This window comes from Oryzias latipes, chromosome 11 (assembly GCF_053564925.1).
Source record: "Oryzias latipes strain Hd-rR chromosome 11, Olatipes_Hd-rR_3.1".
In the NCBI taxonomy this organism is placed as follows: domain Eukaryota; kingdom Metazoa; phylum Chordata; class Actinopteri; order Beloniformes; family Adrianichthyidae; genus Oryzias; species Oryzias latipes.
The window spans coordinates 16,787,031-16,800,523 of NC_136247.1; the positions used below are offsets into that span (position 1 = coordinate 16,787,031).

The 13,493-nt window shown below is 40.7% G+C and overlaps 1 protein-coding gene across 2 annotated transcripts in view; it reads right to left on the minus strand.

Moving 5' to 3' along the window:
- Nucleotides 1–11,935, minus strand: part of col16a1 (collagen, type XVI, alpha 1) — a 106,049-nt gene extending 94,114 nt beyond the window's left edge. The window contains exons 1-2 of one of the 2 annotated variants that reach the window (XM_023959863.2): nt 11,685–11,935; nt 4,852–4,968 (exon numbers count right to left, since the gene is read on the minus strand). In XM_023959863.2, coding sequence (XP_023815631.1) covers nt 4,852–4,921 — 70 coding nt within the window. In that variant the 5' untranslated portion in view covers nt 4,922–4,968; nt 11,685–11,935. The remainder of the gene's footprint in view (nt 1–4,851; nt 4,969–11,684) is intronic. The other variant, XM_023959862.2, reaches the window with a different exon arrangement.
- Between the last annotated feature and the right edge of the window lie 1,558 nt (nt 11,936–13,493).

The window sequence follows — 13,493 nt, forward strand, 5'->3', positions numbered from 1 at the left end:
TCAGTCAGGTTTTAAGAAAGGTAAAAAAAAAACAACTGATGTGTACATGCCAATTAAGAGGATCTGGTTATCATAGCAATGAACACTGTGGGGTTAGATTCTGATTATACAACCACATACCTCGCAGGCATTAATTACAACATGCAACATTTAAGTCACCCAGTCGTATTTTGATAAGCTTCAGAAGTTTTAGGCATCAGTGGCTTGTCTCCAAGTTATTCCTATAATGAAAAATGGATGCTTCGGTTATAATTCTGTTTTCACAGAAGCAAAGAAACGCAGCTGCGTTTCCATTAGGGGAACAAGGTTAAAACTATGTTCACAATTTTAGACTTTGAGCTGTCTGATTTGCATTAAAAATGGGATACAGTTGCAACCTAACTCAATGAGTTGATAACTCACTTGGGCTGTTAAAAAAGGCCTGGGTTTGGTGTTGTCTAGTCTAAGATACAATGGAGGTATGAAACGTTGGTGAAAGGGAGGTAGGCGCTTGATAATGCAGTGTGATTCAATACCATAAACACAGTCAGGGTCAGCAAAGTTTGATCAGGATGGTAGAGGCTGAAAGCCCGGGTCCCTCAGTGCAGAGGAGATGTACCACAGAAAGCATTCCTGGTGCAGAGATAAAAAATGTTGTACAGAGGAGTGGAAAGACTTAAAACACAGCACTTCAGGGGGATGAGCTCACTCAAATTTCCTCTCACTGGCCTCCAGCATTCTGTCAGTACTCACTTCCAAAAATACAGGCTGACTCATGACACACATTTACAAGGTTTTCACATCGATAAACTTGGAGAAACTGTAACATCTGCCATCCTGTTTGCTGTTAACAATGTGCAAATGCCCCTAAAACCACTGAGACACAGACAGCCTGAAAATTGAATATAAAACACTTATCATACCATCAAATTACAAATATAAAAGCTAATAAGAATAATTTATGACAGTTTAAAATGTATTTTACATCAGAGCTTTAGCTCCTATGTTGACTTTCAAGTACCACAACAACCGGTTACACATTTAACACAATTCCAGCAGATTTTGAAGCCCCGAAAAGGAGCCTTTCACTAATATGTAATAGCAGTGAAATGCTCACACAATCAATGTTAATCAGTTGATACTGGTGTGAAGAACAGTGGCTTTGCACTGGTATGACACTTTAAGTTAGTAATGCATTGCATACTGGTCCGAAGCAGATATAAAAAGACGCTTTTCTCCACATCAGAATCAGTTGATTCATGCTGATCGTGCGAACGGTTGTGAAGTTTTTGTATTTCAAAGAGCAGGTCTTATTTAGGTGTCACAGTTGACATCTCTGGTGTTAAAGGGTTAATGTTGCGCTCCAAGAGAATTGTTCTTTTTATAAACTGTCAGATCAAAAAAAGGCTGATGAGAAAAAGTGTCACGATGTGCCATGCAAACATTGGTTATCCTTCAGCGGAGCAGATAGAGCATCAATCAATGGAACTTAACCCTTGTGCTATCCTATGACCCCACCCTTACATTGACGTGTTCTCCCTACCATGACAAAGGTGGAAAGTTTTCCTGTAATCCATGGACACCAGTGAAGATCACAAATCATTGAAGAAAAAAGGTTCAGCGCACTGTCTAGTGGGTCTAGATGACCCACTCCCAATGGTAAAGGGCCTAGGATAACACAAGGGTTAACAGTATATTTGATTCATAACAAAAAAATAGCCATAACGCTGTGAAAATACGTTAGTGGGGTTTAACAGACCAAACTGTCAATCAGTGCCACTAATTTGGATTTTTGGCAAGTCATGACTTGCTATCATGCTACTGAGGCCACTGCCAACTGCAGGACGCTGCAGGACAGCTGAATTAAGTGGTGATGATGACTTACAACTTCTGGAAAGAGATTCATAAAAATATATATATCTATCCATTTCTGAGATTTGGTTTGCAAGGACAGTAATCTCGCCCAGACCTCCTTTCCTCTGGCCACCAGTTCTTCCTGGCTCTTCCAGGAGGACATAGAGCCATTTCCAACCAGTTGAGAGAAATGAGCACACCAAGGTCTCCTGCAGCAGAGCCTCTAACTCACTAGAAAGATGCAGAGTTATTGCTAAATGTTTAAACCACTTTTACAAGCTGTTTTAATGTGAAAAAATCTACTCAAAAAACCTCCTAAACAAAGCTCATTTCTGCCACGTGTTCCTGTGATCTCAACCCATCCTGGTCTGTTAAAAGGTCAAGTGAGCGAAATCTGCTCTCCATATGGGACCTTGGAAAGGAGGATTGGTGACCTGGTCAGGGTGTACCCCACCCTTACCTAACAGTAGCTGGGTTGGCTCCAGCAACCCAGTGACCCTCACATTTTTTGAAGATGGAAGGATGGATGTTTGACCTCTCCCCAGGCATAGCATTGAGCTGCAGTTACAGTTAGGCAGGGGAATCATTGGGTAGTTCAACCTTTGTGCTATCCTAGGCACTTTACCATCAGGAGTGGGGTGTTCAAGACCCCACAAGACAGTGCTCTGAACCATTTTTCTTCAATTATTTGTGATCTTCACTGGTGTCCATGAATTACATGAAATCTTTCCACCTTTATCCACCTTTGTTATGGTAGGGAGAACACGTCAATGTAAGGGTGGGGTCATAGGATAGCACAAGGGTTAACCTCCCTAACCTTCATTTGCAGGAAGGGTACTAAGTCCAAATTTTAAAGTCTTTAGTATGACCTGAATGTGGATATGAATATATGGGAAGACAGTCTGCATGTGCCAGTCTGAGTAGAAACATCTATGCTTTACGAAAACTGCTTACTAATCTTAAATTTCACAACATTTAACTTACCAAGTCTTTTGCCTCAAACTGTGCACCTAATACTGCCTGAGAAACTGTACAGGTGCAGAGGTATTAGCTAGCTCAACTACCCAGCACTAATTTTAATTTGAACCTGCGTTGCAGCTGTAATGTCAGCAAGTTATGATAGGATCTGAATTTAAAGGATTTGTAAGGATAGTGCTTGTGTATGTGTGTTACCCATACCCATTATGTGTGTAGGAATGCAGTGGCTGCTGTGATGAAGTGCATCTGAGAAAGTATTTCTTCCTGCTGGAGGGAAGGACTCCGGGGAAACTGAAATCTGACTCAGTCTAATCTGAAATACTCTTACTCAGGTCTCCCAAGAGGGACCACCTCCTCCACAAAGATGCCTTCAGAGCTTCATGCGCTACAGAGGATTGCTACCCCGCCATCCAAGGTGATATCACAAACCAGGCCCCTGAGAGCACACTGACAGTGTGAAGAGGGAGTGTGACACTTCAGAGTGAAATAAATAAATAATCCAAACAACAAAAGAGAATTCTTTTCACCTGTCTGCATCTCGATTTCTGCCTTGTCTTTTTCTGTCTCTTTTCATACAAGCGTGCACAGACACACAAACACGGAAGGGTGGGTTTTTGATCACGTTGTCACACAAAATATTTTCTGTTTTTCCATCCAAATACACATTTAAAAATAATTGATGGTTCGTGAAGAGGAACACCACCACAAACGGTAAATACTGCCACCAGTGGCTGCAAAAGTTGTGATCATACAGTTTGCATTGTATTCTAACAACCCATCACACAGCATCAAATGCTGAGAGGTTTGCTGTCAGAACACTTGTCAAACATACAAATCCACTTAGACATTTTAGCAAATGTCTTCCTGTTGGGGCTGCATGGGGGTATAGTGGTAAGCACTCTTGCATGTAAGTGGAGATAGCTTATTCTCCTCACACGTGTTCCGTGAGGATCCATTCAATTTAAGTGAGTAATAAAGATAATCAGAGGGTACAATTTCAATATTTAGCACATTTTTAAAAGTAAACGTTTAAATATAAAAACAAATAAATAAAGAAAAGCTCCTATGATGGACTGGGTTACTTTCAGGGCGAACCTCACCTTTGCCCTTCAGTAGATGGACAGAGAATGAATGGATGAATGGATGAAAGGTCACCTTCTAGTGGCAGTGGTAAAAGGGCTATTTTCTTTTTCATCTTCCTGGTGGCGCACCAAAGAATCAACAAGAACAAAACTACAAAAGGCCATATCTATCACCAAAGTAGTTAGACTTAATGTGTATATTTATCTGTATATATGAAATGGAGGAAATGACAAGCCTACCTATGGGGTCTGGCCAAGCCCATCTACACAATCTTAAATTTCTCTTTGAAGAAAATGTGTACTTATGAAACCACAAAGCTGCAGATCATTGTAAAGACAACATGAAGTTCAAACAAAGTATCAAAATGAAAAGATGTGATTAAAGTAACTCTGCGGGTGGTACCAGCGTTGGTACATGGTAGAATAAAATCATGCTTATATGTTGTTTGTAGTAAAATGTTTCCTACTAATCTTCTAAGGTTAATATATTCACCTTTTATTAACTGTAGGTGGAGGTGACTACACATTTACAATCACTTATAGTCTTTATTTGAAAGCAGTTAGGGTTTTCTGTCTGGGATTTCTTGACTGAATCTACATGCCTGCATGTATTGATCTGCTGCCATTTAAAGGTCTCATAAGATGTTTACATCATTTATATTGGAGATATCAATGTTGTTGCTAGACAATCAAAGAATCACAAGTTCATCTGTTAATCAGCATTTTAATTGTAAAATCCTCACCATTATTTTCGTTTGGTATAACAAAAAAAAGACGAAAATCAAATATATCTCAGTGATAATTGATAAAATTGTAATGCTAATAGTTACCATAATGTATACTGATGATGCCCTAGTTTATATTCAATTCACAGACTTTAAAAAATATATATATTGAGATTTTCTATGTTGACACTAGGAATTACACAAAGCCCCAATTTTAAAACATGTTAACTCACCTTCTGATATTGTGTCACATGATCCAAAGTAGAAGAGCAGTGGAGCCAGAAAGTAGCAGAGAAACCACATGTTTGCACTCCTTTGCCAGCACCACCTGATTTCGCCTCAAACTTCAGCTGATGGAAGGAAAAAAGGGCAAAGTCAAATAAATTCAATCCGTCCCTTGCTCTGCCAACGTACCTCCGTGTCTGCTTGCTTTGTCGACAGCTGTGCGTTGTGTTTGACTCCTAAGTAGACATTGATGTATGTTTATGGGTCAGTCACAGTTGATGTGTTAATTATGTGCTATGATGCCGTCTTTGTTAGTGGCATATGAATTAACCACAACGGCCCCTCAAGGAGTGTAGAGCCTGATCATAATCATTATCCTGTCCATCTGGTTGCTCTCTGACTGGGCAGGGGCTACTACACACACCACCACACATACACGTCACAATTTTGTGTAAGAAATGACCCTCAGATGCACAATCATGTGACCACAGGACAAAATAATTCATGTACTGGAGAAAAATAGAAAAGAAAAAAAGATTGCATTCATTTAAAGCTTCTGCAAGTGGATGACAACAAGGCAAACGCTTGCATGAAAGTCAAATGATTTACATGCAGCCTTGTTCTTAGGGCCAGAACACAAACACATCTGGAGACTGTTCCACTGGAGCCCCAGTTGTGCTGGACCAGATGTTTCCACGTGGCCCAACAACAAGCACACAAACACACACACCAAGATTAAAAAGCATGCCACGTGTAAACAGTCATTACATATATCCCCCCCAACCCCCTGCCCCCTCTATCTTTCACTACAAAACTCACACACAAGAGTGCACCACACATAAACGCCCCCACAATGATGGCTTGCATAAACAGATCCCAGCTGACCTGGACTTGCCCTGAGCATGTGTGAGGACCCTCATAACTCTGTACTGTTTTCTATTACAACACAGCCCTGGAGGCAGGCAGGGAAGCAGACTGTGTCTGTGTGCACACCTGTCCTGTCTGCAAGGAGAAATGACCCCTGCGTTCCCTCGATTACAGGCAAAGTGGTGCTCCTTCCCGGCCATAGACACACTGTTGGAATACAACCATGCCTCACTTGACTGTGGGCACCAAGCTGTTAATAGAGAGGGCGGTGGAAGATAGTGCCTCATCCTCTTAAATAGGGACAATGCCTCGCCTTACCTTTCTTTTCTTTTGTGCATTTAGGTGGCTTGCATCACATTTTAGTTTTTTATATTTTATGTACAGTTTCCACCTATTATTGCTGGGGTTACGATCCATAAATAACCTGCAATAGGTGAAATCTGCAAAGTAGGATTATAGACATTTCAAGGCAGCAGTACCCCTAACTACACACTCTTCTCGGACATACATTAACATTTTTACACTTTTCTCTCTTGTTTAAACTCTTAAAGTTCAAAACAAATTAATTCCCATAGCATAGAATGAAAGCAAAGATCTGTTTGTGATTGAAGATTTACGTAAATCTGACAATGTATATCCTTTTCACTTTACAGAAGTGCCAGCCATTTGAAAATTGTTCACAGAGGAGAAATTAATACTTGTGGTTTGTGCCCAGCTGGAATTATAGGACACCAAGTCTTTCATATATATAGATGGATAAATAGCTAGACAAATATACTTTATTGTCCGTGGGGGAAATTTCTTGAATGACAACTGCTTCTTCACGTCATGTGCACAAAAAACATATAAACATGTGAATTATAATTCGACAATTACCAGATCCTACATTTGTCTGAATATATTGGAATAGAAAACAGCTGTGACAGAAAAAGCCTGGAGCAGGATTTGTGAGATTAGCACTGCTTCGCAGCAAGTCTCTTCCAACTGTAGGTGGCAGACATGCGGTAGTATCGGGTAGCAACAGTCCAGTGTGAACACTATAAGCTGAAAGTGCATTGAAGAATGTGCGTTAAACGCATTCTTCAACACTGCCCGATATGAGCATAGCATCAGATGGCCCTGTGTTGAGCAGAGTTCAGTGGTTATCAAAGGCATCATGTAACATGATCACAATAACAAGGTAGTTCAAGCAGGATGTAATGCACAACACATCTTAATCTAAATAACAAAGGTTGCAGAAAAAAAACAGCTCAGTAGTATATTTATCTGGCTGCAATCAAAACAGTTTAACCCTTGTACTATCCTAGGCACTTTAATGTTGGGAGTTGGGTCATCTAGACCCACTAGACAGTGGTCTGAACCTTCTTTTCAATGATTTGTGATCTTCACTGGTGTCCACAGATTACATGAAATCTTTCAACATTTATCCACCTTTGTCATGGTAGGGAGAACACGTCAATGCAAGGGTGGGGTCATCTAAGATAGCACAAGGGTTAAGGAGGTTTCTATTATTAGTTACCAAGCATGTCTCTTCTTTTCTTTCCATTTTGCTTTTTATAACACATAACCTGAAGCAAAAATGGTAAAGAACAGCAGATTGACTGGAGCCCACGAACACCCTAGACCAAGGGTCTGCAACGTTTATGACATGAAGTGCCAGTTCTCGTTAACAACTGTGCCATCACCAACAGCAGGTCAAATAGCTTTTCAAACAGATTTTGGCTTTAACTGAAAAAGTGCTTTCATAATAATATTGCTCACACAAAATGGAATGGAGTTGAAATAGTACAGTAACTATTTGTTTCAAACCAAAAGTACTTCATATGTGGTTTGTCATACCGGCAGCAATAGGAAAAATACCATCAATATTTATATTGATGGTATTTTTCCAATTGCTGCCTATTTCCTATTGCTGCCGGTATGACATCTATTTCACGACTAATAAGTTTCTGAGACAGGAACTTAATGTAAGTTCATTCTGTGATGGTGCCTTTGTTTCACCTAAAATGAAATGCTTTTACTTTTATGTTTGTATGCTAATTATAGTAATATAAATTTTTCATGGTTGTACAGCGTCATTCCTTTTCTTTGTTTTTTTTGGAGTGGTAATCAGAAGAAATATTAATTTTAAATCTTGTTTAAGTTTTATACTGACATTTGGCAGAACAGAAAGAAAATCTGGGTTTAATCTGACCTCTGGTTATCATTCAACAAACAGAACTTATAACTTCATAAATGTTAGCAAAAACGCCAAAAACATGACCAAAAAAAAAAAAGAAAAATACAGCTGTACCGTCATAAACGTGTGCAGCATAAGCCTTGAGCTTTTTCCATTCACCCACATGCTATGATGGCTCAGACATCCACCAGAGTTTTTTCTAGGAACTAAATAATCCCTGGATTTTGTCCTCTGTTCCCGATTTACAACAATTTTAATGAAGACATATTCCGAATTGCAATTGCATGCCTAAATGTCTTTAAATATTTCTTCCTTCATTTGCGAAATGTTACACAAGAAAGAAAAAATTCAATGGAGGGCATCTTTAAAGGGTTAAAAGGATTAGTGATTCTGATGGCGTTTGTTGGACTTTTCATGATTTAAAATAGGAAAAAAAGGAAATTGGTTTTGGTACACAAACTGCAAACATTAGACTTGTATGGAACTGTGTCAGTCTTAGTTTCAAAGGTGGTATTTTCATATTTTTTCTTCTTTAAATGTTCCCCTTTGGCCTTCGTACACTAAATAATCTATTTCCAGTTTCCTCCCCTCCATCAATTATATGTGTCTAGTTTTACCGCCTCCTACCTGTTTCGCACGAAGCATCTTTTTACCAAAGGTTCTGCTCTGGTTTAGTGCTTGCCTTTGATTACATCTACTCAAACTTCAAAATGTCCATCTTATCTCCTTTAACTCAGTTTCTTATCTTTTGTTCTTCCTCACCATCTTCAAAACAACAAAGTACAGAAAACAAAAACAAAAAACGGTGTCACCTGCTCTGCTTCCTGGTGCCTGTTAGATTTATTTTCCTGCTGTGAAGACAACAATATTCACACCAAGCTGAAAAGTTGGACATGCTTCAGGCCAACCCCTCAGCCAGCAGGCCTGTTACAACAGGAAAGTATATCTTAACTAAAGATGCTGTGAGACTTTGACCGACACTCCTGATATCCGCTGACCTACAGCAGTAAAAAAGTTTAAGCCATAAAAAGGTAATATGCAGACCTCTCTAACTCAAAAGAAAGCATGGGGCGAGTTTTTACTTGTCTGACCTTCTAGGCGTTATTTCACTTCGAAATTTGTGTTGGAGGAACTTGACAGCTAAAATAAGAAATTTTCAAAAACATTTTCCACACGTATCACCTCAAGGCCTTCTGAAAGTCTGAGCGCAGTGGATGCTTTCATAGCAATCGCAAAAAGTCATGATGAAAGTTGAGCAGACTCTGATGACATGACCTTTGAGGGCCCGGGGCGAAGCTAGCACGGAAAACTCAGCCTCCCATGAATCGTTGACCACGTCTTTTCCTTCCACTTTAATTTGCATTTCTGATAGACAAGTGTTTGCTTCACAGCTGAACTGAATGAGCAAAGAGTCGAGTGAATGTTACAGTTTGCTGCAGGCCACAGCGTACTCAGGAACTGAGAGATGTGTGAAACTGCAGCCAGACATTACTTGGGAAGCCTTAAGTAACTTCGACAGGCGGTGAAGTTAAATTTTAGGGCAATCCTAACATTCCCAGGAGTCTTCAGAGGGCTGAACCAATACTCTGCAGGAATAAAAGAAAGCATTCCTTAGAGATTCTGCAGCACGGAAGGAATTTTAAAGCTTGTAAAGGATAGACTGCAGACCAGCATGTGAGATGACCAAAACAGAACTGGAAATGAGTGAGGAGGGGTGTCTATGTGCATTTCTGGTGTGTAGCTGAAAGTGCATGCACAGGATGTGAAACTCAGCAAAAAGAAAAAAAAACAAAAAAAAGGTTTGTAAAGAGAAAAACAGATGTGACTCACATTTTCTTCAACATTTTCCTCTCCTAGTGGAAGTACTGGGCTGCACTTTGGAAAGTGATGTGAAATCAGCACCGTGCTTTGCTTATTTATCATTTGAATGATAAAGACTGCGCAAAAAAAGTCAGGGATAATGTGAAAAACTCAATGGATGTTTTTTACACACCTCATTTTGTGTTTTCCACATAATGGTCTCACTGTGTACAGTGGGCCTTACTTATCGAGATTTTGTCATTAAGTCATTCCAAGGTCATCATTAAAGCAGCCATTACCACACAATGTTGCTCAAAGGATGAGCAGTACCACCTGGTCATAGTGCGTATTCAGGTTGGTAGTAGACAGTCAGATGTTGCGGGTGAACTTGGTCAGTTTCAAAGTGCAATTAGCGGACTTGCATCAAGACACAGAACTACTGGCAACGTTTGAGACAGAGACAGACCACAACCATGATCAAAGGACCTCAGCACTGACCCGGTTTAGCAAATGCAACACAGCTGCAGGCCCGTTTACCAGATGTGAGGGGTACTAGGGTTTCCGGAAAAAACAGTCATAACTGACTGCACTGCTTTGACTTGAGACGACCGTTGCAGATGACTCCACTGTCACCAAGACACTCCAGTGAACATTTGCTATGGAAACAAGACCATGTGACCTGGACAGTGCAGCAATGGTCTACCATGCTCATACTGATGAGTGTCACCTTGCAAAGAAATGGTGGCCGTCAGTGGAGAAAAGGAAGTGAGCGATACGCCAAGGTCAACATTGTCCTCAGGGTGGTCTTTGGTGGAGGAGAAGCAATAGTCTGGACCGCCATCACCAGTCAGCGCAAAAACAAATTTAGTTAGATATTCCAGTCACTGCACGTTCTTACCTCTGAGAAATTGTAGAAACCATCATCTTCCCCCGAATTCCACCAGCACACTCCCAACTTTCTGTTCATGGATGAAAATGCTCCACCACATGGTGCCAGAATTGTCACAGCTGGACTTCAGGAAGTGGGAGTGTCTTATACATATGACCAGGAATGTCCCCTGACCTGAACCCCAGAGAGCACGTCTGAGACCAACTGATGCAGAGACTGCATGATCGTACTCCACCCCCAACTGACCTAGGAGAAGTGCATGTAGCACTTATGAAGAGTGAAACGCACTGCCTCAGAACGACATCCTGAGGCTAGTAAGGGGCAGGAGGCATTGCTGTCAGGCTGTCATTGCAGCAAATGGTGGAAATACCTGCTATTGACATGGTCAATACTTTTTATTTGGGGCTTTCTTTTTTACTGTCTTAATTTTAGGGGGCAATAAATATCAAACTAATGAAAAACTGTGTTTATTCTCATTGATTGTTAGTAATGACAAAGAGAACTTTTATGTATGTTATTAAAATTCAGACAAAATAGGAAAAGCACTTGTGTAAATAGCAATATTCCAACTTTCTGTAGTGAGTAGTGTATATGTGACAAATCCAACGGAAAGCAAGTCAGCTGGAAGTTTTTTCCATGCCACAGGGCTTTGGATGCGTGCCAGAAACGTACAGTAACAACTTGGCCTGTCCTGAGATGTTTCCAGGCTTGGCTGAGGTATGTAGGGAAAGCCAGCATCACTTTTGCCAGCAGCCAGACCAACTAGTTGACTGGTTTAAAGGTTTGAAAAAATCCAATGAAGAAACACAGCAAGCATGTTTCAGTACCACTAAGGAGATAATGATGTCTGCTGGGAGAAAGTTAACTTTTAATACCTCAGCTAGGCTGACTTCACAGTGAGTTGTGGTATTTATTTGCTTGTCTGCACCCACAATATTAGTCTTTTTATTTCATGTCTGAAAAACTTTTGACTTGTTGCACCATTCTGCACAACTTTCAGCAAATTTAAAGCAGAATCTGAACTGTCTGAACTGGAACTTCGTTTTTATTTTTCTCAAACCAAAACTGTTCTAATCTTTTTTTTTTTTTAAGTCTTGACATCTTACCTCCAGCTGCTGTTTATAATCCACAACTTTTCCAATGCATTAATCCGTCATTAACTGAGCCTCATCAATGCAGCAGAAACTTGGGAATTGGAGCAAATGCAGTAATCCAGTGTGTTTTCTTCCCCCAGACCCCTCCTGTCCTCCTTCAGCGAGAAAGGAACGAAGAGAAAAGTTGTCGATTGTCTGTGTTCAGCTTTCCCCGCCCCTCTTGTCTTGCCTCTTCTCTGTCTTTCTCAGCCTTTTCCATTCTCGTGTAACTCGGTTTCTTATTTCTTTGACTTTCAGCCTCGAAACCCCCTCCCTTCCCTTCAGATCCCCTTTCAACACCCCTCGCCCGCCTCTCCTTGCTTGCTTCCTCCCCACTCCAGATGGGAGATCCCTGTATCTAGCATGCAGTGACATCACCCTGTCCACGATGCTGGAAAATGAGCCAGAGGCATCACTTTAATCATTCTTTCAGTGTTCTAGGCCTCTGCCCTATCTTCACCCCAGACATGCCACCCATCATCCCCACCTCTTCTCATCTGCTCCTCGCCTCTTCTTCCACTTACCTCTCAGTCATTTGATTCATGGCATTCCAGAGGACTGCTTCCCTCTGCTCTGTCTTGGTTGAATTCCTGTTTTAAGACTACAAATACTGATTATATTGCCCCTGCTGGTGTGTTATGGGGAAGAACTAAGTCCATCAAAATGAATGAACTTACTTATGGTATTTTCCTGTGATTGAAGGCCAGGTCAGAGGCTTTCATATTGTGCTATTATTAGGTTATTGCAGTCACAAGCTGACTTCAGTTGCAGCGCGGGACCGTTCAGAAACATTTGTCTTAACAGCCGCATAAATTCAACCTTTATTGTCAGAGAGTAAATAATGCAGGGGCTGAATAAATATCACTTTGCAATTTAATGTATGCCTCCTGCCCCTATGTCAGTGGCTGACAGGGCTCACATGTTCCAGATATGAAATCTCTCATCTTAGCAGAGAGGTCAGCTCCCCCGCCCTGCCATTATCTTTTACTTTGGTATTAGCTTTATTCTTTGCAAAATGGGGATGCAGCCTCAGTCCATTCAATTTTTTTGGAAGACTTTTCTGAGTGCGTAAAGCATTATGAACAATTTCAAACTCCTGTTTGACGGACAGTCAGCATTGACTAACACCAGCTAGTTGGTGCTGAGCCTCTACATAATATTTCAGTGTTTTCATAATGGATTTTACTAATTCTTTCAGTCAGTTTTGGTAAGAAACAACACCAGGGGCCCCATTTATAAACGTTGCGTACGCACAAAAGAAGGCGTACGCCACTCTCTACGCAATAGTTGATATTTATAAAAAGCAAACTTGACGGGAAAATGTGCGGTCCTTCATGCAAGCTCTGACCCAGGCGTACGCACAAAACGGATGAAATGAGAAACGGCGACACCGTCGGCAGATGGAAGAAACACGTGAAAGTGAAAATGACAATACTGCCTCTCATAAATAACATGAAGACTTCACAAAGCAAGTCTTACAATTAAAGCCTACACGAACAACCATTTGATCGATCAGCAGTGAAACAAACAAAAAAAAATCTAACGAAAATTACAACAGAAATTCAAATGAACACTTATTTGCAGAAAGAAAAGTGAAATATGTTCTGCAATATTGGCATGTTGTGCAATTCATCCTCATAAATAATATAGTTAACAGAACGAAATAATGTACAAAACTGATATTCTCGTTAATGTGTCCGTCTGGCGGAGCAGATATAGGTGCGGGGGTGTGCGGACGGACGGAAAGACGCACTAATTGTCCACTGGGGAAAGTTGTTTTCA